At 36.5% G+C, this 27,664-nt stretch overlaps 1 protein-coding gene across 1 annotated transcript; it reads right to left on the bottom strand.

Moving 5' to 3' along the window:
• Window positions 1-3,729: 3,729 nt before the first annotated feature.
• On the bottom strand, window positions 3,730-22,461 carry LOC114717467 (protein SPIRRIG). Its single transcript, XM_028902605.1, has 19 exons — window positions 21,853-22,461; window positions 20,782-20,851; window positions 20,592-20,677; window positions 19,875-20,010; window positions 19,723-19,779; window positions 19,186-19,356; window positions 17,555-17,746; window positions 17,354-17,419; window positions 16,120-16,234; window positions 14,754-15,925; window positions 13,750-14,449; window positions 13,559-13,661; window positions 12,348-13,462; window positions 10,595-12,245; window positions 7,403-10,435; window positions 6,741-7,049; window positions 6,121-6,427; window positions 5,872-6,018; window positions 3,730-5,610 (listed from the first exon to the last, which is right to left on the bottom strand). The coding sequence occupies exons 1-19, from the start codon at window positions 22,017-22,019 to the stop codon at window positions 4,438-4,440; spliced, it is 10,770 nt and encodes a 3,589-aa protein (XP_028758438.1). The 5' UTR covers window positions 22,020-22,461; the 3' UTR covers window positions 3,730-4,437.
• Between the last annotated feature and the right edge of the window lie 5,203 nt (window positions 22,462-27,664).

The following is a 27,664-nucleotide window of genomic DNA, read 5'->3' on the forward strand; positions in this document are numbered from 1 at the left end:
TGCAGCCTCTTTTACTGCATTAGAAGAAGAAGAAGAAGTAGTAGTTTCCGAGGGCAGTGAGTAAAAATGATTTCAAGTAAAATGAGATTTTTAGATGTTATGATTGAGAAGGGGGGTAAATAATGCGATTGAAAGGGCCTGATTAATTATATTCTTGGGGCAACAAGTGATGTAGTGTGACAAATGATGATCAATCATGACCATGATGAGATAACTTATAAAAAAGCTTAGTGGAGCTGTAACAACCCAATATTGCCATATATATTTCAAATTGATAGCTCCATTCTCTTTTTCTTACTCTTTACCTATTTATTTGGTCTGAATTATCTTTTTCTCTATCAATTCAATGTGGTTTTTGATGGTATATTATTAGTAGGAAATCCAGAAAACCGAACTCCTGCTTTATCCCTTTTCCCCCATTATATTCTCGGCCACCATCGACTCTTTACTCTTTATCACTTCGCGTTGTAGACATATCGCATATGAAATTCATATTTTCAAAACGTGGTCATCGCATAAATATTGAAATATTACATGTTCATAAAATGTCATACCCAGAAGATGAATTCGAACCCAAAATCTTTAACAAATTTTTATAAACACAGTACTAGTGGTTTGTGTAGGCCTACGGATCGAGATTAGGGGAATCAGATGGGTAGTCTTGTTGAAAGAAGTTATCATGGATTCTCTTCCGGACCAATGAAGCTCCATGACAGGACAAGTTGGTGTAAATATGGTCACTGATGCTCAACAATATATATATATATGGCCAAAAATGGTTGTGTGTGTGTGTGAAATCATACTATATATTATCGGTTTTATAAGATTAATTTCCAACGGAGAAGCTTTAAAAAGTTCTTTGAACCAGAACTCATACTTTATATATACAGATAACACCCACACACAAAAACAGAAGGGCATGCTATTGCTAACAAGACATGGCGCTACACATTTTTTTCCCACCTCTCGATTAGGTTTTCCTTTTATTTGTGGCTTTCTCAATTTTCTAATTTTTCATCGTGAAATTTAAACTTGGTCTTCTCGTTAATTTAGTTGCCTAGCTAGCTTGCTTCGTTGATTCAGTTATTTAGAACACCACATTATGTTTTCAACTATATTAAACCTGATATTCTTGGTATAAAATCGTTGGGCCCCTAATGCAATTAAAGTTTTTTTTCCCCTCCAAATAACATGCATTCCGTTAAAAAGATGAAACTACAAAATATTAATTAATCTTTCATAATTTCATATGATCGTAGTAAAAGTAAAAATTATAATAGATCTCACGGTAAGCTTTTGATATCATATCATGCACTACTTTAATTAAACTGAATATTTTAAGTTATTCGCATGGCTGTCATCATACATGTTATCTTCGAATGATGCCCCAGTGATGCATGCCAAGGAATAATTAATTGCGCTCCACCAAAACCAACACATTATTAGTTTAATATATATTACAGAATATCGATTAGAGGCAAAGAACGACGACCATTATTGGTCCTCAAATACTGTAACAAATGGAAAGCAAGACTTCACACAAGGAGGCAAGATGAGATCTCAAAAGCACCAACCATACGTCAGTCACTGAGAGAGATTTTGTCATTCAAAACCCTAACACTCATAGCTTCACGTGCAGTCCCCAGATTCCACCCAACATATCTTCACATTACAAAAGCAAATCTTCAGATTATAACTGTCCATATTTGCTTATATCATCTCAGGATTAATTATTTGATGATCAACAAAATGGTTTCTGCTGAAGTAATAAACCGTTTTCTGGAATGTTAATAACTATATAACACGCGGTAACTTGAAATGTCTGCATCATACCAAAACAAAAGGAGGAACCAAAAAAAAAAAAAAACAAAGAAAGGAAGGAACTGATATGTATATGTACCTCTCATTTCCATGGACGAGAAACTGCCCAGACTGGGTTATATGATCAATGAATAGGAGTAGATTTGTTCGTGGTCCTACCAACAGGTGAAGCAGCCACATGATCCAATCCTTCCTTGAGACTGAGATATGACAGAGAAAAGTTTAGATCATGCTGGCAGCTTCATCTGTTACTGGTGCACGATATGTGATGTTATTTAGCAGATCAGAGAGAGGAAGCGAGAGAGGGGGAGAGAGAAACACACAAAGACGAAGAAAGAGATATGACTCTTGAATCTTTCAGTGAGGGATAGAAGGGAGGAGAGGGGGAGAGTAAAGGGATATAAATAGAGGGTTGTAAAGCTAAAGAACTGAAAAGGCAACCACATGTTAGTGATTTGGTTAATGCTAAATTAATATATTGTTCTTAATTAGGGGATGACATGTGTCAGTGTGGTCCAAACCTAAAGACAATTTAAATAGTATGATCATGACCAATATGCTTCCAACATTTCATAACAGGCACGATTGAGTGGTTCCAAGTTTATCTTGGAGTACACATCAACCAAAGAAAAAAGTGCATGTCACTAAGTTAATGGGGGACCATTTGCATGGCTTCCTAGTGACACATCATGACCATTTTTATATGATCTAAACTTTTCTCTGACATATATGCTTCGATTTCGGGTTTATTATTAATTATATGAAAAAACTATTTTTATCTGCAGATATGATGCAACAGAGGAAGGTGGTAGGAACAAAGTACTGTGAGGCTAGCTGTGATTCCGACGTAGTGTTTCTTTCGAGTTGTTGTGATGTCTTTGGCAGATCGATGCATGGAACCAATAGATGCACGCAGAGTCGTCCCCATTTAACAATATATATCAGAATGTGGAAAAACACATTGTTCCATGAGAAAAGTTCCCAATATATATTGATTTCATCATGGGGTATGCCCACTGAATCGTATCTGCTGTTGTACCAATTACTTTCTGTGCGATCATACTTTCATACTCTTCAACCATATAGAGCCATATATACATACACATATATAAGAGTACATATAGTAAAAAGATGAGTTAAGGAAATATTCAGTTTCAAATTTCAATTAAAAATCTAAAAACATGATATAATAGCATAAGTTCACACGACGTACGTTAACCACTTACTAGTTTATGGCACTTCCTTCCCCTCTTTTTTGGCCAACAGTTTATGTAATTTCTTGGAGCACGAAGTTGTAAAGCATTCCCCCCCCCCCCCAAAAAAAAACCAAAAAGAGAATAGAATTGAGAGTGAATCAAAAGAAGTATGTATGATATTCCAACAATGGATTGAAGCTGAAAGGAGAAATAGGAAATCAACTTTCATGTCTTCTACAGAATGCATGCAGTGCGGCCTCCAAACTAGCCAAGAAAGCCAGAACTCGAGACGAGTAGAAGCCAACACTTTCTCCTCTCGCTTCCTTTGATATGTAGGTGGGGAAGCTTCCAAATTTCTGAGTTTGTTTCTCAAGGTAAAATGAAATGAAATGAAATATAAACGGAAAATAATTTTCTTGACGAACAATGTTCGTCATGTCTTTTTGCAAAAATAATTGGGAAATAGTTGTCTATTAATTGTAACAATATAATAAATATTATATAGGACTTCTATTGAGCCCTCAAAAAATTGTTATTTTGATCAAAAGTTATAATCCATTGCTCGCACATATGGAATTTCACATTTGTTTCTATTTGAACAAGAAGGAGAAATTTAAAATGAATTTTAGAAAACGCAAGTGTCAAGTAAACATAATGTAACATAAACATTTCCAAGAACTACAGGCATAAGTTGCAAGACCTGCTGTTTTACAGGAGAGTGGGTACTTGTCCAATCGACATATGTCCGATGTTCTTGTTTGTCCTTTTAATAATTTAGTGTACGAATAAAGGGAGAATCACACGATTGGAACGATAGAAGGTAGGTGACATACATGTACAATTCACAAGCAAGGGCCTTCTTTTCTCTCGGCAGAAGAGATGGCCCAACTTCCCCATGCAAAAAAAAAAAAATTTCCGAGAAACGATTACGTTCATCCCATCATCCGCATCTCAGACCTAATTCATGACCTGTACAGCTTAATTACACTCTAAAAGCTTCATGTGTATGAATATATACATCAAATAAAAGCCAATGGACGCACATAACCAAAAGAATCCTCCACCATTCACCCAAAATGAAGCAATATCTCATGCAATCATTGTTTTTCTTCCTTTATACGACTCATCCTGCTGTGTTAACTAGATTATTCACCCACCGTGTGAGCACATGCAGATCCTGATGCAAGTGGCTCCCAACGCTCAAATCCGGCGCGAGGTTCCCAACTTCTCTCCGTCAACCCGGCTCACCCAGTTAGAATCTGAGCCCTGCTTCCTTACCGTTTTACAATCTTCAAGAATTACGAATACGAATCCGTTTTCTTGATTATTGAGTTTCATGCAGAACCCAATACTAAGATTCAAGAATCAAAGGCAGGCCCAGAAGCTGAAGTCATCAAAATTAACAATCATATTACCAGTTTCACCCCCGATTTGATGCAGCTCGCAGACTCTCATCTGGTATTGTCCAAGAAACCAAATTCCCACCTGAATCCCCACTCAGTAACTGTTTCAGATCACTTGTCAAGTGGAGGGCAGTAACAGGATGTTTATGGAACTTCAGTACTTTGCGTAGAACCAGCCTGTATTCTGGTTCTTTTCCACCAAGATTTAAAACTCCCACACTAGAGGCTTTACTTAGGGAGCTATCAGGATCAGAACGGTGAACCATTTGCCACACCTTAACAGCCCCACTCTGATGACCTGTGGCATACCAGTTGGTGCCCATCCAATCGGAAAATGTACTACTTCTCACTGAGAGAATAGAATCAGATGGGAGTTGCGACGTGTTGATCATTGCCAGGCAATCCCCATTGATGCTCCATATCGCTAGAAGAATACCAGCAGCAGTCACAATCTCCCCAGACAAGTCATTAACAAAAATTGCTGAAACTGGCACTGGGAATTCCGGGAGCTGTCGAACAAATCCCATGGAGCTAAGATCCCATATAATAACTGTGCAATCATCTGATCCACTCGCAATAAGCATGTAAGGCTGGCTAACTTGAAGACATGTGATTTTGGCCGTGTGCGCACAAAGTGACTTCTCCAACTGTAAACGAAGCAAGGCACGGGGCCCAAACTTGCTAATTCTACAGACATTTACTAGCCCATCATCACCTCCAGTAACCAAGATCCGACCATCATGGCTAACACCAGCACACTGAATTTGGTTGCCCCCGTGCAAATTTTCATGGGTTGAAAGAAGCCTGTCTTGATCATAGCTCATAAATCTCAGGCTACGGTCAGGGAATCCCCAAGCAACATATTTGGAATATGTTCTTGGTTTAAGCAAATTGTTAGTTCCTGCCACAAGAATTTTATCATGAGAAGTAACAATTTGAGTGATAGGTGAAGAACTTTTGCGAATTTCATGAGGAACAAGATGAGTGGAAAGTTTAAGGGGATGAGGAGGAAGTTTTCTGTCGGTTCGCCTTTTCACATGGGGTTTGAGGAATAGTTGCTTGGGTGTCTGGCCAAAATGATTAATTTGTGCCAAAATGGATGCTTTCATTGCAGGATCAGTAACTGAGTCTATGTCTACACTCCCTTCGTAGGTATAATGATAAAACACATTGACAGATTCCTCAGCAGCCTGTCAAGTTTTGCAAGCAAAAAAGATATTAGAAGCAGATTAAAATATATATATATATATTCACGGCAAAAAGGATTTCAACACGTTGGTAGAGAAATTTAAAGTTCCACTTCAGCACATTTATATAAATTTTAATGCATATATTAAACTCTTGACGATCAAGAAAAGAAAAAATTTCACACGATATAAAGATTCATAAATTACAAGAATGGCCTCACAAGATGGGGACAACTATCTACTATAATTAAGCGGGACACCCACCTTCCCTCTCTGCTTATATCCGAAAATGAGGTCTATCCAATGATGCAAATTTGCCGAGACATAATCAGATTCGAGAGCTTCCCTATGCTTCCGGATGAACTCTCTTGCACTACCTTTGGCCCATGGAGGTAGGGTAACATCCCCAACCTGAAAGAAACACCATAGTCATCACACTACCAGTCATTCGAACTTGTGTTTTGTCTTTTCGAACTTCATAAATCAACAATAAAAAAGCAGCACTAGGATAACCTTCTCTCCGGACTGCTTCTCTCCAAGGTCAAGATTGAAACGATTTTCCAAGAACTCAGGCATGTAGAAAAATTCTGGAATCAATTCCTTCACATCAGATGTGTTTCCTCTCCCAGCTGCACTTAACCAAGTATCCCTTAAGCTATTGAAAAGACGATCAGCATGATCAAACTGACCACCTTGGAGCTTTTGGTTCTCCGCACTAAATGGAGGCAGGCGGATAAGATAGAAGAGGACAATTCCCGCACTAGAATAATGAGATCCATAATGAAACTTTGGGACCTCTGGATCATCCCAGCTCTCATATCTAACGAAAGGGGGAAAAAAATTAAAATCACACACCAGATTTAGAAGAAACTATCTTACAAGATCAGATGTCATAGATACTCTCTTTTCTTGATATATATCTATATGTCATAATATTGTAATCTAACAGGCAGTATCAATTCACTGTGAATGCAAAGAAACTATAAGATAATTAATTCTCATGCCTTTTGGGTATATTAAGTGTATTAATTTTATAGCGAAGGCAAATGCCTGTAAACAACATGCCATAGATAATCAATGAAAAATTCCAATCTGCAAGAGAAAAGTAATGATAAAATTGATATGGAGCCAACCTTTTCTTAAATTCATCTTCCCCTTCAGGTGTCTGGCAGCCCATTGGCTTTTCCAGCTTACGAAATGTTTTTGGATTGGATAAGTCAAGATTTTCGCTCTCATAATCTGCAAGGACCCATGGAAAGACTGGATATTGCGTAAGATCACTATAACCACGTCCTGCCAAGGTATTGAGATGCATAAGGTACTGGAAGTTGCTTATCTCTCCATTTTCCCACCTTTTAGTAAAGGATTTGTCCATTATTTTAAACAAACGGCTACCCTCACTGCTTTCTTGTTTTGAGGTTCCTGATATAGTTGTATCCAACCTGACGCAACACATAAAAAATATGGATCCAAAGCAAAATGTATAAGTAACCAGCACAAACATAAATCATAAATTATGAAACAAAATCAGAGCTCACACACACAAGAACACTAACGCTTCAATAGAAGACCAGAATTCATGTGAATGTGCCACGCTTCAGTAGAAGACCAGAATTCATGTGATTGTGCATATATGAATAGGAATCAAACATCAAATATGTCAAGCATACTTTGCATGAGTGTAAAGTTTCATACATCCAACCATGCCAACAGCATCAACTCATAAAAATATATATAAAAGTAAATTGAGTGGACACAAAGACAGTAGAACATAAAGCAAAATAAATATGCTTACATGCTATTTCGAGGAAGATTCATGGCAATTAGGTTTTTAAAAACTTCTTCTCGTTCCCTTTTGTGGAAAACCAAGAGATCATTACATCCATCCATGCTAAATATTTCAATAGCAACAGGACGGAGCTGATAATCGCGCTTCAATATCTCATGAACACTATTTAGTTTCCACATGCGCCATGGGTGAGGTAAATTCCCACTGCTATGCACTTTTTCCTTCCCCCAGGCACCACCACTATAAGCCCATGCTCTTCCCCCAACCCACGACTTAGCTGTTGTGCTCCCTGACAAAGTTGATTTAGATTGAAAATCCACACTCCCACTAACATCTTTCCTTACACCCAAAGCCTGATCAATAACTGAAAGTTCGTCTTCACATTCCTTCTCACAGAAGCAGCCAGAGTTGTCAATAAAGAAATTTTCAATCACATACAAACAAAGTTCACCTATCAGGAATATTCCATCATGCTTGTCAAGACCTACAACTCGTTCACAGTTATATTTAAATCTTATCTTCTCACATGGCTCCAAAAAAGGTCTGATTAAGAATTCACCATTATCATGCAGTTCTTTATCAAATTTCTCATCTGCAAACTTAGCATCATCAACTTTCACAAAAGATTGCTGAGGAGATTCTAAGTCAGATCTTCCTTGGATGCTCTCTTCTATAGGAATTGACACAGCACTAGACTTGGCACCAGTCTCTAGCGCAGAATGGAGGCTTGCTTCATTTATACTGCTAGCTTTGTCGTCATTCCACTCATTCCCATCAGAAACAGCATCTTTGATGCTCTTCAACTTATTAAATAAGGGCGCATCATATGGCTCATTGTCAAAAGCACTCTGTTTATCATTATCTGTCACTTGTTCAAAGTACAGCTCAGAATCAGAATCAGAAGCATCAAGACACTTCTCAATTTTCCCTTTAGACAACTCTGCTTCATCTATTTCAAACTGTCCATCTAAAATATTTTCAATGGTATCAATTTTCAGTTTGCAGCGCTCAAGTTTTTTGCGCATCCGATAAGGTCCTTCAATGGGACAAAGCTGCCATTCCAGTTCTTCAGTCATAGATGATTTACAGAGAGGGAATATCCCTCGTTCATGCACAAGCTGCTGAAGATGGCTTTGCCACTCACTCTCAGCATGCAGAACCCATCCATACTTATCTTGCCTGACAACTCTCAACTCAGCAGACATCACATCACGAACTAATTCCAGTGCATATCTTCTCTCATTCAGCTGCTCCCAATGTTTTAAATCCAATTTTGCAGCTTCTCGAGATTTCCTCCCCATTTCCTTCTTTCTACGACCTTCCATGCCTTTGATTCTTACACCAGGAAATTTTGCTGATCCAGCAATATATTGCACCCACATAATGCCAGCACACTGTTCTAATACTTTATTTACAATATGTTCATTATTCTGATACCAGTCAAAAAACTCAGATAAACCTCTAGTCAATAATTTATCAAAACCACCATGAAGCACATCAAATTGTTCCCCTTGGTTAGGTTTAGAAACAAGCAAGTCTTCAAACGCTGCCCTCCTGTGCACAAGAAGATACTTGACCACTTCAATAGCCATATTCTGCACTGTCTGTCTTTGATCACAGAGAAGAGACAAAAGATTAACACAAAGGCAGCAATTAATATCTGTATCAGTATTGCTGGGGCAGAATATAATTCTTCTATGAGCAACCAATAATTGCAAGACTGTACAGATGTCATTTCCCGAATCCTCTTGAGGAGTTGATGGTTGTCTCTTTTTAGACTCAGTGAGCAAACCCAAGCGTGAAAGGAGATCATCTTCCCCCATACTACTTAAAAATGATGGAAGAAAGCAATATAATATCATCCGATTTGTGTTTTTAAGAATGGAATATATATAAGCTTCAAGTTGCTTACTTCCCCTAGTAATTGACAAGAGCCCCTTTCCACCAGGAGATGCTTCTTCAATTCGACCATCTTTGTTTGCTAGCTGCAACATTGATAATAAGAAGTCAAGACATTTTATTACCCCAGAAGGTTGAGGAAAAGCACCCATATATACACGATCTACTATCGTCCAACACAAAGCATCCAAGTTGGAGGACCAGCGACTCTTATCCAATTTTTTCTCATCTTCTTCATCATCACGCAACAATCGCCTTTCAAGGAAGTTCAAAAACCTAATTAGGCACAGACCCTGAAAGACTAACATTGATTCAGCATCAATATATAGAGGAACACTTTCCAAGATGTTCTCAATAATCTGTGATGCCTTCAGCTGCTCTGTCACAAAATCCGAAAGAACTTCTGCAATAAAATCAAGAACAGCAGTTGCTCCTGCAGAACATGGCCCACCACCATATCCAGAATCATCTATATACAGAAGCAACTTTGAAGTTACAGCAAAATAGTCACTTGTGGCAGATGGGCCTTGAGCACTGGACTTCAAATCTGAAGCTGGATCAAAATTCCCAACAGATATGGAAGAATCTACCGAGGGAGCTGCTGATAAGGGAGATTTAGATTCACTCTGGCTTGCATTTCCCATTGAGGATGCCAATCCCATAGCAGGTGATGAAGGTGAAAGAGGAATTCTAGAACTAGACTTTTCAGAAAAAATGGGAGAGTCAGATGTGGTAAAAGATGCAGAGTTCTGTAAATCTGTTGTCTGGAGATTGTCCAAAGTGCCTTTGAAACTGCGAAAGCCAGATTCATTTGCACCCATGTTGGCAGACACCTGATCTGCAATATCACGGTCCAAGACCTTGACAGACTTATTTAACTCCATCTGGGATGTAGTAACACTATTATCTGATCTCACAGCATCCATAGACTTCACAGGCGCAACCATGTCTTCAGAACTTGTACTTACCTGCCCTTGAGGAAAGCTTCCAAGACTAATGGAGGTTTTGACTGATGATTCCTGCTCAAGAGGCAAGCTAGAAAATGTATTTTGTGAACTGCAAGTATCGTCACAATCATTCAAGGTTTTCTCTTCTACACCGGCAGAGATTTCTTTTGCCAAATTAACAGCATGGACAGCCCTGAAAAGGACAAAACACACAGTTCATTACAAAAGGAGCAATTTTAGCAGGGCAAAGAAAAAATGATTTCAACAAAATTGTGTGAGTAATTAGCCTACAAATACAGGCAGGAAGTTGAACAGAAGAGCAAGAAAATAGAGTTGTTGTCTCATAACAAACCTGACACAAGAAAAGTATAGATCAATGCAGCTTTCAAGAAATTCTGTGCGTCTACAAGCAGCAGTAAAAGAGGGACACATCTTAGCTAGATCAACCATAAACCTAAGAACTGCAGTTGCCGCAGCTGGGGCTGATGCATCACCACCCATTAGACGAGCAGCATAAGTCTTATGCATAAGAGCTTCCCCCTGAAGCTCACCAACCATATCTGAATATCCCTCTACTAGCTCAGCCACAAGGCTTGCACCAAAATGGGAAAGATTACCAGTCTGGTGAGCAAACACTGAATGCATGCTCAGCCGAGCAAAAGTAGATTTTGCCATAGCAATCACAGAATCCAACAATTCCACAAACTTTAGTTCTACATAACTTCCATCACTTGGCATAAGGGCATGAAAATCCAGCATCCGAACCTCTGGTAACCTTGGATAAACTGGCTTGCCAAATATCAAACAAAACAATATATAATAAATGTCTGGGGAGTCATAGAAACTTGGGAGCACACGAACCAAACCTTGATAACCTCCACTCACTCGAAATTTAAGAGCAAAAGTAGGAGAAGAAGTCAGACACACACCAAGTAGAGTCATAACCCACCTCATACTCGTGGGATGAACTGCTTCATCAAGAAAATATGTAATTAATTTGGAAGAAACAATTTTGTGCCACTGCTCAAGCAAATCTTCTGATTTTATGGTCACTTGTAGATCAATAAGCATCTCCAGTAACATATTTCTCACAATCACGTGTTTCCCCATTGACTCTCTCATTATTGGACTTTGTGGAACCAACCTAGGGGGATCAAATGTCATAATCACAAATCTAACTACATTATCAAGCTCAGAAGACAGAAAGCCATCTTCCAAGATGACACCAAGCAGCACAACCAATTTTTCCAGCACAGGAACTTCAACATCACCCCTTTTCAAAGTCGCAAGTAAATGTTGAACAAGGTTAATTCGCCGGAGAATTGTAAGGTTATGATTTCTGTACCAGTGCATAGATACTAAATGTTCAAGAAAACCCAGCAATGATATTTGGATTGAAACTGGGGCTGTTACCCACACTGTCCAATCCAACAAGACATGTTCAACCATGTCTGCATTTGACAAGACAATACAATTTGAAGTTTCAGCAGCAATATCAGCACTTTCCAACTCCGAAATATGACTGAATGAATCTTTCTGAATGGAAAAATCATCCATATCTCCATGAGATCCAACAGAAGAATTCTCATCATGAAACGTTGAAAGATAATGATCATCAAGATTGGTTTCCTGCATTGATGCCCCAGGGGATAAAACAGTTTGAGTACTTTCCAACTTTTTTGGTTCAGAAAATGAAGCTTCACAAGCAGCAATTTGAAAGAAGATCTCGAGAGATTGCATCTCAAATAGTGACATTCTACGATGCAAAAAAACCGCAAGTAGATGGTAGCCCCTTAATGATTGCATGTCCTTGACATTCTGAGGATTTTGATGAAGTGCACAGGCAAGCAATGTCAGTGTCATATGTAGCATATCCTTAGTCTCTGCAGCTTCAACAAGAGCCAACACAACTGCCATGCCACCTATAGGACGAATAGTCTCTCCAATCACACAGTGCTTGCAGATATAAATATCTCCATACAGTCGCCCAAAACGAGGAATACCTGCAAACCCCCAAGACATTAGTGTAACAGAATGAGAAAATAAACAAAAGAAAAGAAAAAGAGAAAATTATGAAGTTCTAGCTTGTAAATGTAGTTGCACACCTCCAATGGGAGAAGCAGCTGCAGACATTGGATCAACCAAATTAAGCATTGAAAAACTCCCTGATGAACGAATAAATTCTGTACAGGTTCCATCAAATGCAAATATAAGTTTTTTCCCAGAAAGCTGTAAAGAAAGGCTCCCTAGTCTGTCCAAATCCCACACAATTCCACTCCCATCTGCCTTCAGTTCACCTTGCTTGCTAGCAGCATCAAGCCTCTGACCATTAGGAGCCACAGTCAAATCAGCATCTAAAGAGTCTAATATGGCCATACTACCACCACCACAAGCCTGGTTAGGTACAAACTGCAGAAGATCTGTGTCTTGGAAAAGCCCTCTATATCCTCTACCAAGTATGTACATGAAACAAATACACCCTGATGTCAGCACTTCCTCAAAAAGGTAGCAAGATCGTAGTTTCCATGTCAAGTCACTAACTCTTGCATTAACAATTGAAGTCCCAATAGTAACCTGCAATGGTTTCCCCGGTGGAGATGGTGAATATCCTAACTTTCCAGTGTGTCTAAGCTTTCCATTCAGATAGACATAGGCAACACTGGCTTGGAAAAGACCAGCAAGAGCATTCGGTTTGCTGTGGACAACTGCAAGGTGATACCACCTTCCTTCTTCCAGTTCCAATCCAGAAAATGATAAGGAACAAGAGTCACTGATTGCAAGAGTTAGAACACCATCCTCCTGAAGATAAAGTTCAGCAAAGATTGTGTTATCACTATTAGCTGAACCAACTGAAAATATCCTTAAAATGTGCCGCTCATGCTGCCGCCCATTTGAGCCAGACCGCTTCTTAGAAGAGACAGACTTGGAAGGGTCTGTTTCTTTTGATTGTGATTTTAGGAAATTTTGAAACTGAAACCAACAAACAAATGAATAACCGGCAGCTGGAGGCCACGATCTTTCACCAAGGGAAACCTGAATGGCAGCATGGCCAATCTTACTCATGTCCATCTCCACAAAGGGTGCCAAGGAAATATCTTCGGAGGCCATGTCTTCCATAGAAATTAACTTCTCCATCATTTCAATGATTCTCTGACCAGAATTTTTAAGCCTCATTTGCAAAACATATCTGATGAGCATGCGAAGTTCAGATGGAGATAACCTAACCAAACAGAAAGATGTTACTCAATATTATAAATAACAAACCACATTAAATGGGAGCAAAATATTCTAAACAACAATAAGATATAAATCCTACCTGTAGGAACCAAGAACTTCCACAATCTTCAATGCATAAGAAAGTAACGGAGATGAACCCAGAAGAAAAGGGTGGATTATCTCCAGCAAAAGTTCCACACAACCTAAAGATATGGAAGGAAATAGTGGTTAAACTACCATTGAGCATATGGGTTTTTTTTTTTTTTTTGGGGGGGGGGGGGGAGCACATACCTACGGAGGTGAGGTTTTCCTGATTAAAGGGGCCAGCATGAGCAAGCTTTTCAGTTAAATGTAACACTTCCAACTGCACCTTGGGAGTAAACAGCAGTAATGAATGGATCAAAACTCTAACAGCACCAGCATTGTAAATTCGCTCTCTATCAGGATTAATTGGACCTGATGGAGTTAATAAAAGAGTATGACACGATTCATCCTCAATTGCATTTATTAGTTTTGAACCTTCGGATGTCAAGAAAGGCGGAATCACAACTTCAAGGGCAAGTTCCAACATCAACTGGATGACTTGTTTCTCATGCTCCACACAAAGTAAGCCAGATTCAGATAGGAGATCATAGAAAGTTTGTGAAGATATAACAGCATTCAATTTCATCCTATTAACAGCATTGTTAGACACTCCAGCAGTTACCACACGCAACAAATATGTAAGCACCTTGATGGAATCATTCCATGCAGATTGGACTATGTCCCTACCATCACTTTGGAACCCATGCAGTGTAGTAAGCAAAAGAGAAAAACCAGTTGCTTCACCAAAAACCTTCTGAGCAGAGTGATTGATTCCTAATATCCGCCACAGAGCTCCCATGATGTCACATTTTGCATCAATAGAAAGCCGGTACTGAGACCCCGATATACTGGTTACCATTCCACTTTTCAAAACTTCAATCAACACACCCAGTTCTTCAGGATGAGCCTGGTACAAGTAATGATTAGATTACCAGCTTGACGATTCTGAATGACCAATAATTGAATAAACAACATAGGTGGCAAAAAAACAAAAAAGAATAAACAACATAAGAATATAAAGACATTTTAAATGTGCGATGCATGTGAAGATTTAGAAGTTATTCATTTCTGATTCATAATTCATTGCCAGCATCAAATGGGCGCGCACAGCTGAAATATAGAAATCATAGAAATTTGGAGAGAAATGAAGGGCAGCTCTTACAAGAGAAATTTTAGCAAAGCTTGAAATTGAACAATGAATGCCAACTAACCTGTGAAACATCTTCAATTATAAGACATGACAATATCCGAAGAACTCCTGAACGATGTACATCAGAAACCAGAAAAGGCAATAAAGCAGTCACGCCATTAGCTGAGCGGAAGGAAGCCTGGTTAGCCTCACATTTTTTTAGTAAAGAAACCATGCAATCCCATGCAATATCAATAGTAGCTCCAACTTCAAAAATAAGACTCTCACAGCCAGATTCCATGCGCCTAGGTGAGGTGATAATAGCATCCTTATTGTCCAAATGTCTCTTGAAACTGCCTGAGCCAGATTTTCTCTCCGGCTGATTGGAAGAATTATTCTGTTGATCCGGACCCAAAATCTTGTTCTGTTTCAGATCATCTAACAGAACTTCCAATACACCAACTTCACGTAGGACTTTCTTGTACTGTTGGTCAAAAGACAAGAGTTTTACAAAGAAAGAAAGTATTGTCTGTTTCAGTTCTGAAGTAATCGGTTGCTGTAGTAAGCAGCAAAGTGAAAGCAACTCTTGCTCAGGAACACAGTTCACAACTGTAACAGCATACTCAAGAATTTTCAATATTATCTCTTGCAAAGATGAAGGAAAACCAGCCATGTTAAGGATGAAAAGTGGGACAGTGCGTAATTGTTGACACAACCTATAGTTCTCTAGGTGACTTGAAAAAATTTTGAACATTCTATTTAACACTTCAGCTTGCAATTCCCTGTTCTTTGCTTTGAGGAGAATATCTTGTAACATCTGGACTGCTTCAAGGTCCTTAATTTTGTCATTGTCCTTCTCCCACACTTCATCACCAGGCCAATCAGAAGATAACGTACGACTTCTGTTATGACCACCTGCCTTTGTCTGAGCAGATTTAGAACCCCTGCCTCCAGCAGACCGTGGAGACTCATTTGCCCCTGTTTGGGCCAGACTAACAAGAACATCGAGCAACCTGGATAACACAGGTGAGAGATGATGAAGGGAAGAATCCTCTTGTCCTCTGGAACTTTGTCCTCCATCATCCAGTGCCTGAAATCCCGATGAAGCAGTATCTTTGTCCGTAAATGTCTCAGGATGAACAGACTGAAATCCCTGACTTTCTGTCATGTTGGATAGAGTTAGTGCAAACTGAACAAGGAATTGATATCCATGTGCATTATGTATATCCTCCCTCAGTCTGACGCCACCAGCCTCTAAAATCCAAAATTTTAAAAACAAAAAATATCAGGACCAAGAGTTGTACACAGCTAAGCCTTAGAATCTGAATAGCAGAAACAATGGGGGTGTCCACCAAGTTTCTAGACCATAGTAACTGTTAGATTTATGGAAACCTTGTTCATTGCAATCAAATTAAAGCGCATTATTAAAAAAATTATTCAGAAATTACCAGGTCTATAGGACAATTCCACACACTCAAGTAACAAGTCAACAATTCCCATGGTGTAGGCAGAATCACCACAATCAGGATCAAAATCTTTGACAGCCATTAAAAGAATTTTGATCTGCATGGTAGAAAGATATATCACAGGAATTGTTCAGTATCAATAATAAAAAAATGGATATTATGCACCATGAGAATCATTACGACTATCACGTTACTATACCACAGGAATGGTTCTCCTAAAAGGAGAAGGGAAAAAAAAGGCGTATTTGGGTAACTGATTGAGAGGAAAACATAGCATAATTTAACTTGGCTAAGTGGAAAAGAAATACCATCAAAAAATAGCCAAGATTGCTCAGCACAGTTGACTATTTTATTAATATGTGGAACAATTTCAACAGAAGAGCGTTTATTAACGACAAAACATTAAACATCTTTGGTTTTGTTAAGCAAAATGAAATCCTTGAACTTCATTAATGTTATGACTGGTAAATGTGTCCGTATTAAGGACAATATTACAAATGGCATTATTAAGAATTCATTCTTTGATAAATTTGTAGAGGGATTTCTCTTCAATCAAGAAATAATAATGATGGAAGCTCTCGAACATGGTACAAGGGGATAATTGTGGATATTCTCCTCTCCCAGATTATAGGAGATATCAAGATAGTTTTGAAAATATTAGAATTTCATTTTTTTAATCTGATTGTATCCTTCCATAATTTTCTCCCCCCATTTTCAGCCATCTTTAATCGGCCAGATATCAATTACTCTTGTATATATTTCATACCAGATTGAATGAGAGTACACAGTTGAATCGTGCATCACCGTGTCCTTCAATAATGTTACATAAAAATCCTTATCAAAAGTTCAACTCTGATAATTTCGCAGACATTTCTTCACTTCATTCAACAATGACAAAAGGGGCAGTGAGGGGCCCCTCTTGTCAAAATTCACATCCAGGATCGAAAGTTTTACAGTCAATACTTGAAAAGAATAATAACAAATTCCTATCCTGGAAGAATTGAAAAATAAATAAATAACATCCTCAAGCATTGTTCACCAAGAAAAAATAAAAACCTCAACCATTTGATGCTGTTAACAACTGGTATATGCTTGTAAAGAGGTTGAGTTGAACATCAACTGAATGATAATGAAAAATGAGCAGAAGACTGAAATCACGATATACAGGTTCTTTGACTTACAGTAAACAAACAAGATTTGAAAGCTAAGAACATACCAGATGATGCTTGCGGATGTATTTAGCAGTGCTTCCATTGTCATTGACCAAAAGTAGACCCAGTATCTAAATATATATAAGCAGCAGCAACATGAATATTAAACCATCAGAGGCATTAAATCATCTCAGACTACTCATCCAAAGCAATATTATCACATATTTCTACCAATTTTAATTGCAGACGCTGGTACTTCCCTTTACCTGCATAGCATGTCTATGAAGTTGTATGCTGTGCAATGGAACAAGTCCTTTCTTGTAATTTGAGAAAACTATCAAAGACCCCTTTGCAACCATTTGAAAGAGCAACTGAAGCGAATCATCCTCTATCAAACTCTGTGCCGCTGATGGATGGCTTGCAAGTGCTTTCATAATATGCATAACACTTCCCTCTATCTGCACAAGTAGTTCAAATGAAAATAAATAGAGAACACAAATATAAACTTAGCAGATCCCTATTGTAGGCAAAGACATAATTTTGACGCTCAATGCTTTAGGAAAGGTTTGGGCAAAACCATGGAAAGATCATGCAATAGAACAATAAAGATAAGGTTTCCCATTGAAATTCAAGTCTCATTTGCTTGGATGTAATTTACACTGTTGAGGTGGGATAGGGAATGGAAATATTTGTTTGGGCTCAACGGATCATAAGCCAGAAAATTCATTCCCACATATGTGGGAATGGTGATCCCTATCATCCTGTGATGGAAAGGATCTCATACCAAGGAATGGAAGTAAAAATTATCATACCCTTGTAAACAAGTCGAAATCACCAAAAAGCCATCACGCAAAAAGAAGCCTTCTTTATCGTGCACACTTAAATCCCTAGATGCACACTTGTTTGGTCATCATTTAGGAGAACGAAGCTCATTTTGGCAACCACACACTATTATGGAACTGATTTTGGATTTATTTTAAATTTTTAATGTTAATAAAGAAACTGATGGAATTCATCTTCACGGCAACAAATCTGGAAATATAATTGCAGGCTCTACTATCATTGATAATTAAAATTTTATTTTAATTATTAAATAAAAATACTTTTCTAAACATAATTTGAAAACCATTTTACAAATTCAAATAATCAAAAAAATATTTTTAACATTGATATTAAATATGTAAAAATATATTTATTCCAGATAAATAATGTTTTCATCATATGTGACTTGTACAAAAGAAAAAATTGAACAATTGAAAATTTTGAGGGAAAAGCACAATCAACAATAGAGAGAGAGAGAGAGAGTAAAAAATGATCAGGAGAGAAGTGCTGCAAAAATACAAGTTGTAATTAATAATGTGTGACATATAAATACGAGATAACTGTTAAAACGAACGAAAGAAAAAAAAAATAGAAAGTCACGAAATCTAAAAGAAGTCAGATTGGTAATGTTCATAAGCCATTGGGTTTCGTCTAGATTTATCAAGTATATAGAATATAGAGTAGAATGGATTCTTCAACAATCAGAAAATTAAAAACTAATTAATAATGATATTTTAACACATTTTTACACCAGCAGTATTATCACATCTGATCAACTTTCCTTTTCATTCTTATATTATTTCCATCCAACCAAATACATACACAAAGTTAAAAATTCATTGCACCCTATAACATACCAAATGTAATTATTTTATTCCATCAAAACCCATTCCCATTCTCATACCCCATCACAATTCACATTCCCATTAAAAATATTCCAGCAACCATACAGAGCATAATATGCTCTATCTATTTACGACCATCAGACCTTATGCTAACATAATTAAAGGTTGCGCAGATGCAAAAACAGATACACGCATGTGTATATATGCACATAACATGGAGAGAAAGAAACCTCAAGCTGGCGAACTTGCCCAATGTCACCATTATAACCTTTTTGCAACAGTTCTTGATCAATAGCAACATTTTCCCGTTGAATGGCTACATCAGGATCTAGAAGGGCGTGGAGAATATGAATGAGACAGCAAAATATACCAGAGTCGAGCAGGGATTGCTTGTCAGTAGGCTGCAAAAAATATAAACATAAGAACAACATCTTACAGCAAAATAGGAAGAAATTACATTCTATAATACAGGAGTAGTCAATGACAAAAATGTGATAGGTCATAGGTTAAAAAAATTCTAATTGAACGAAACCCCCATCACTCTTCATAATAAATCATAAATCTAATGATTCTGATCCATAACATGCCAGCATTTTGTTTTTTTTGGGGCGATTTTACAGAAAACCACTGACAGTCAACTATCACTCACAGGTGTCGAGACACAAGAGAGATGTCAACAGCAAGGCAACTATATGGATGCTATGAACAAAGTATAACATACATCTCCTAATAGATCACTAATCTCAAGAAAACTTTTAAAATTATACCCCAGATACAAGGGCTTCCACTGCAGTTAACAAATTCGATCCAGGACTGATGCCATCCTGCCAAGCAGTGAATCAGATAGAATTAAAAAAAAAAAAAATCAAAGAATCAGCGAAACAAAGACCCTATGCAAAAATACACATCTAAGGCTAACCTTTGTGGCTTCAGAGAAAAACTTTAAAACTTGAGCTACATCCAGAGATCTTGTTTTGCTGCTCATTTTTAACTTCTCTATATCTGTTACAAATGCTCTCCCAACAACAAATAAGAATATATGTGTTTCGACTAACCTGTAAGTCATCATTATTAAGAGTCAGTTAATAAATAAACTACAATGAAGCAGAAGAATAATATGTAAGATGATATCTCAGCTAGCTCACTAGGAAAATTTTGAAATTTCAAGCGGGAAATATCTTGTCCTATAACTCATTTCTTAAAGAAAAAGGAAAGCCATGAACCAGCTCTTAAGTTTATTTAAGGCTCATTTCATAACCATGCATACTCAAAAATCAAAATATCATGGCCATCCTCATCTTCCACAACAAAAGATAGCATCTACATAAAGAAATCAAAACATGCTATTAATCAAGGACGAAAAGTTTCTTTCTTTGGTGGCTGGCTTAGAAAGTCATGTATACAAGTTTCAGTTTGTCTCTTCTTTGTTTCTTCTTTGTAACTGGGCTAAGGAGAAAGTTTCTTCATCTAACAATAATTATGCTTTTATCCAAAAGCAGAGCTTAAGACAAAACACATCTCCATTTCAAAGTCAGTGCAAGCGCTTGTGATTAGCTATCTCTTCACAACTATGCTATCACAAATAAATTAACACAAATGATAAAAGAGTAGGGATAAGATGAAATTGTTTATTTACATGGTAACTAATTGAGCTACATTAGTATGCTGCTTTACTAATCTACAAAATGCATCTATAGTCAAATTCAAGGCCGCTTCTTTTTCCTGCAAGAAAATGCAAGAAATTAGTAACTTATAGCTTATCAGTAATCCACCATTCCAAGTGACATTATCAAAACACACAAACACACAAATTGGCAAAAAAGAACCTTCTCAGAGGTGGATGCCCGAAACTCTTCCCAAAATCTCTTGAAGTCCAATTCCAGTTCATGTCTGTCCCTGATTTAAAATCTTGAAATGTCATAATCACACGCAGCATCATAGGCAAAGGATGCTATTTTTTTAATAAAAACAAAATTGTTGAGAATCAGTTTTTATTGGTCATTAAAGAACTGCATCAAGAATTGGAAATTAGAGACATCAAGTTGGAGGAAGTTAAACTGCTTCAATGAACATAGGAAATAAAAACAAGAGATCTCTTCCAAAAAAATGGCTTTGTGAATTTAACTATTCATGTCTCTTCATTTAATACTTAGATCATTTGCTTATTCTAAACGTGCTGATCAATAATCAATCAGTACACCATTTTTCGTTGCTGCAGAGTGAGCAGATAAGCCAACTGTTTCCATATTTTAAGCCTAATTTCTCAATTGAGCTTCCATGATGTAGAGATAGTAATACTTATTGATTATTGATCAGCCTATAAAGAGTTATGGATCCGTGACTAAAAATAACCGTTGTATTTGTAGTGCAGAATTACACAAAATTAAAATCGTGCCAGCATCAATGAAGTTAATTCTCCATTCCGTAACAAAATAGTTAATGTCAGAAGCCAAGGAGATGAGATAAATGGAAAATAGTCAGGGAACATCATGAACATCTGAATGGAACCATAGCAGTGACAAAATAAGATCACGCCCTCTTTAATCAAGCTCAGGAAAAACCTTTAACGTCGTGCTGACAACCTGGAGAAATAGGAGTGACCTATAGAAACTTACAAAAAAAATGCCGTAATCGACGTATCTAACGACATTTTGCCAGTATTGAAGGAAGGACAAGAAGAAAGAAAATAACTCTAATTCTGCCTAGTAGAGATGAAGTGGTCAAAACGGCCGAGCTACAATCTTTTTCCTCTTCGCTCTCGTAGGCGAATCAAAGACAATGCAATGCAGTAGCCAAATCATCGCACTATTAGTCTATAACAAAGCAAAGCCATCTTATATCTTGAGCGGTACCAAGGGCAAAAAGTACAGAGAAGAAATAGATGTAATATATTGAACCTGGGAGGAGATGAACCCAAGGTTTGCCAAGCTGAAATGACATTGCTATCACGAGGTGTCGAGCTGAAAGCCGATGAAGAAGCAGAAGAAGTAGCAGAAGCGGAAGAAGGCGGTTGAGTGAGGCCAACCTTCTCTTTGAAGTCCTTAAGCAATGAAGTCCATTTCATCGTTTTCCCTCTTGATCCTTGAAACGTATGCAGACCGTTCTCATCCAATGAACATTCGCCAGATCGAACCCCTCCAACAACAATCTACAGGATGAAACCTCTTTCCCGAACGTCAGCTCCGAATCTCCCCCGCCAGACGGGAAAAACAATATTCAGATAACCCAAAAAATACATGTATTAAAAAAAACCCGGTAATTACAGCTGGAAATGCACTCAACGAGGCCGATCAAAAATGGCCACAACGTTGAAATCAGCAAGATCTACTAGATTCTAATTCATCTATTTCGGATTTCCAATTTAGTTCTTGTGCGTGCAAGAGATCGATATTTCGCTCCCGGGTTCTGGTCTTACCCCGTTTTCCTTCCTAAAGTCTTTTTCTTGAATAATGCGTTTAATCGTTTAGTATTTTTCTGATTATTCTCCAATTCGCAACCCTAAACAGCCGGGGCAGAGCTAAACGAAAATCAAACTCTGACTGCTGTTGAACAATAAAAAATGTATTTATATTTATTGATGGTAATAAGAAATATCCATATAATAATGAAATTTTTCTCTCTCCGCCTCCATGTCTCTGTGTGTGTGCCGGTTTAAGACGGCCACTTCGCGCCTTGTTCTTCGCTTACTGCGGTCTTTGGAATTTGTATGCATGTCCGTGCTCCCCCATAGACGTCAACCACGTCAGCATGGGGTCCACATATGGAAACCTCTCCACGTGGAGTCCCCTGATTGAAGTACCCTACGTGATGAGAGAGTTTCTTGTCCCTTCTGCGAAACGGAGGTGATTGAAGCCGTTTAAGGATTCTTTTGACGTGAGTGGACTGTTTGGAATGTCCAGAAAGTAATTTTAAAAAAATAGTTTTATGTAGATAAAGATAATTCGCATTTCATATATTTATTTTGCATGTTATAAAAAAGTGTTTGGTTTCCACAATCACACAAATCAAGATAAAACTCTCTTTGTATAATGTAAAATTATTTTTAAAAATATAGTTAGGTTGCTATCCCAACACTTCAAAATCACTTTTAAAATTATATTTTGATTTCTACTCAAATATCTCTAACTAGGAACTGCCGGCTCGGGCCTATTCCTAAAATTTCTCCATTAGTATTTTGTACTAAGCTTGATTAATTACATGATTATATATAATGATGATTTGTGTCTCAAGTCTTGACGGTCTTCCCATCATGGGTTTGTTAAGATGTTCTCTATTATGAAGGCTTAGGTGACTGATGGCCTGAAATACTTATGTCGCAGTTTGTCAGCTTCTTCGCGAAATGTTGTCATTTATTTTCAGAATGCCTTGAAACTATGTTGTTTTTCTGTTGACCGGAAAAAGAATATACTTTTAATTTTTTAGACATATGACATTTTTGCTTTTAGTGTTTTATAAATATTGTTAAGATATTTTATTATTTTTGAGAGCCTAATAATTTTTATGTTACATTATTATTTTATTTATTATGATCTTTATTGTATATTTTTAATTCCACTTTTAGTGGAGGGTGATTTATGTTTTAATTTTTTAGTGATTTTTAAAATTTAAACTAAATATCATAACATCATGTTCCTTTTATAGTACTACTTTTGGTCCCTAATATCAAAACTAGTTGATTAATTTGAGTAAATTAAGAAAGTTTGTTAAGTTAGTTGCTGGTAATAAATAGGTATTATCTTTTCTAAAATTAATACCCCTACTAATCATATATATTAGCTAGAACTACTATTTGACGAAAAATTTAACATGTGCAGCTATTATAAAGATTATCTTAAAAAAATAGATAAATATAAAAGATAAAGCGAATTAGAGTCTTATATTTATAATAAAATTAAAAATTAAACTAACTCTTATATTAATGACAAAAGTTAGTAAAACACTGATACTGGAAGAGGCAGAGAAAACTACCCGCAATCCGCAATGAGTCCTTAATGGCTAAGCAATATATATCAAGTACAATTAAGGAGTCGTTGGGGCAAAGGTCGTACTTTATGTATGCTTGCTTTAGCTTTAGTTACAAACCTGTCTTGGATTTAACGTTGTGTCCCTTACAAGCTCGAAAAGCAGAGTGCGCCTTCTTTTTATCATACTAACAATATTTTTTTAGCTAGCTTATAAATAAAAAGTTGTAAGTTTGATCTAGCTTCTTATAATCTTAAACATCAGTATATGGTCCCGCTATACGAAGAAAACAACTTTGTACCAAAAAATAAGAGAGAATAAATAAAGAATTAGACCCCTCCTCTGCAAAACTTAATTTTCCGTTTGTGTGGCTCACAGAAACGTGCCGCCCACCCTTCCCTCTTACTGGGATGATTACCATGCAAGCATGCGCTGTGGTCTACTCTCGAAACAAATAATGAACGATGGGCGACTGTGGTCTGTGCACGTGCAATCAATCAAATATATTTTGTTTTCATTCAACATACTATGTCTAGTTTTTAATATAATAATTAGTTGATTAATCAGAATAGATTAAAGAAATTAATTAAGTTAGTTATTTATAATAAATATATGTTGTATTTCTTAAAATATCATTACTAATCAAGTTTGTTAGCTAGATTTATCATTACTATAATGACTATCTTATGAAAAAATAAATAGATATGAGGACAATGGATTTAAATTTTATATTTATCAGGACTAACATAAAAATCAAAATAACTCTTATACTAAGTATTGGAGATATCATGCGATCATTTGCTTATATAACATGCATATATCATTTAACATGGGGTAAAAATTGTTGGCAACCTCCTGGCTTTATTTGGCCAGTGACACGGTATCTATCGTTTAGCCTCAGTCAAATGCCTCAGGCTATCGCTATTAGCTTTGAACGAAGAGGGTGTTTGGCAAAATCAAAACCAATGTTTCAGAATCACTTTTCTGCAAAACGAAGTAACCTCCTCCACATATTTACTTCGTAATCCGTAAAAGCATTTTTGAAACCATGGTTTGGTTTCTAGCCAAACACCCCCGAAGACAAGGTTGTTCTGTAGCAGCGAACACCGGAATGATTAATGAATGAGCTGGGGCCAATATCATTAATGCAACCTTACCCTAACAAAAGGGGAGAAGGAGGAACCTTATTGCCTCCTACTCCTATTACGTGATCAAATATTATACGGCAGTGGCACGAGTTGGCAAATCATGGTTAGTTATACTCCTAGAAAAAATAACTGAATGGTTGACTGGCTGCTAAACGCCCTCGTGATCTAACAAGAAGCTATCGTGTCTCTGATCAACTCTTCCTTGATAGCAAATGGAGGACGATGAAGGAAGCTAGACCCTGTTTCTTTTGTATCATCTTGCACTGCTTGCTGTTTTGAAGTAATAACATTTAGTTTCTATTCAAAAAATATTACTACTTTAGGTTTTTAATATAAGAGCTAAATGATTAATTTGAATAAAATAAGAAAATTAGTCAAATTGATTATTTGTTACAAATATATATTATTTTATCTAAATTATCTTCTCCAACAATGTACATTAGAGATTATTAGAATTATCGATTGGTGGGAATTTTTTTATAATCAATAGGGATATTTTGAGAAAAAATAGAAAATAAAATAAACTGAAGTTTTATATTTAAAACCAAATTTAATCTCCTAGTTAACTTTTATACCAATGATCAGACAGGGTATATGGCACTAGAATGGTGCTAAGTTCCTACCGCTATCTAATTTAAGTGGGATTGAGTTCTGTCCTTTATTTAGAAACAGATTTTGTATCTATTTATTGTTCATTTCCATGTTTCAAACAACTATGGTATTTGTTATTTTTAACTACCAGCAGCTCCGAACTCTATCTAGTTTCAAGATTAAGAATTTAAGGCCCATAATCAGGATTAAATGATACTCCTCCGGTCCTAATTATAAGACCCAATTGACTTATTTGAGGAGATTAAGGAAGTAAGTTAAGTTGGTTATTTATAATAAATAAGTGTTGTCATTCCTAAAATATCCTTGCTAATTAAGTATATTGGCTAAAACTATCATTATTAGAAGGATTATCTTGGAAAAAATACATAAATATAAGAGACAAAATGGATTGGGGTCTTATAATTAGAACCAAATAAAAAGTCAAATGGGGTCTTATAATAAGGATTGGAGGAGTAGTAAATCCAACGGTATAAAAATATAGACTGAACATTCTTTGTGTTGACTAGAAGCTGATATAAGATTTACTTGATTTAAAGTTTTCCATTTTAAACTTTCACTTATTCATTAAACTCAAAATAAAAAAACTATTATTGGTATGCATATGCATGGCTGTATAACTCACCGTCAATTGATTACTGACTCTTGAAGAAACACACAAGAAAATCTTTTTTAGCTGAGAAGTTCATTGTATTAAAGCAAAACAATGGGTTTGGTTCTGGAAATAAAAGTATGAAAGTTGAAAGGAACGTTCCACAAATCCCAAATTCCCAATATTGTCCCTTATTTGCATAATACTGCTTCAAATTGTTAATATCAAAGCTCGTTTAATTTTTATTTTAGTTATAAATATAAGACTAAAATCTATTTTGTTTATAATATTTATATATTTTTTCTAATATAGTTATTGTAATAGTTACACATGTTAAAATTTTAATTAAATGATAGTTTTAATTGATACACAATTAGTAAAGATATTTTAAAATATATATATAATTATTATAAATAACTAATTTAACAAACTTTTTAAATTTATTTAAATCAGTCAACTAATATTTACATGGATAGCAGCTTACGGTATCCAAATTTTAAGATTCACATCATATCGGTTCATCCCCTCTCTCATTGACATTGACGACTATTCCCTGGTTAATGAAATATCGATTTCGAGCTCGTCTTCCCCCCCAAAAGCAAAAAAAGTAACCCCAAACATTGATTATGTAATTAGTGCATACATCTTTTTTTTTTTTAGATTTTTTTTTGGGAAACATGCGCAACGTGGGATACTATTGTATAGTGGAGGAGTGATGAGAAATGATAAGTATATATTGAGAACGAAAAGAAGGATTCGAGGAAGAAAAGAGAGCTTCAGGCCGAAAAAAGGAGAGAAGGAAAAGAGAGTGGGCCCCAATACCGCCGACAAGCGCGTGAAAGTGGGGCCCCATCATTTTGTTGCTCCTGCTCAATCCGATAAATCGCGCTCCTCGCGGAGCGTGCGATAGCTTTTATAATTTATTTTTTGACCCCTTGTGTTTCTTACTTTCTTCACGGACAGTTCTGTTTTATTCCTGCGGAGTTGCGATGTCTTCTCTTCGTTCATGGAAGCCGATCACCCGCTCTTTTATTTGTGGGAAAATTAAAAGGAGGCGGAGATTGTAATCAGTATTCGCTCATTTTTAACAACAATATTTGTGTCCATATTGAACAAATTAAACCATGTTCTTTTCCGGTCCTTAATATAAGATCTATTTAACTAATTTGATTAAATTAAGAAAGTTAGGTAAGTTAGTTAATTTTAAAAAAATATGACATATTTTTCTTAAAATACCATAATTATCTTTCTTAATACCCCATCTCCTCTTCTACTTGATTATGATTGAAGGAGTATCCATAAAGGTAATTTAGAAAAAACTGATAAATATAAGAAATGATTTTATATTTATGATCAAAACTAACTCAATAATTGGTTCTATATTAAGGACCGGAGGAG

The sequence above is a fragment of the Neltuma alba genome, unplaced genomic scaffold, assembly GCF_004799145.2.
Source record: "Neltuma alba isolate B1F8T4 unplaced genomic scaffold, ASM479914v2 tig00011737_pilon, whole genome shotgun sequence".
Classification (NCBI taxonomy): domain Eukaryota; kingdom Viridiplantae; phylum Streptophyta; class Magnoliopsida; order Fabales; family Fabaceae; genus Neltuma; species Neltuma alba.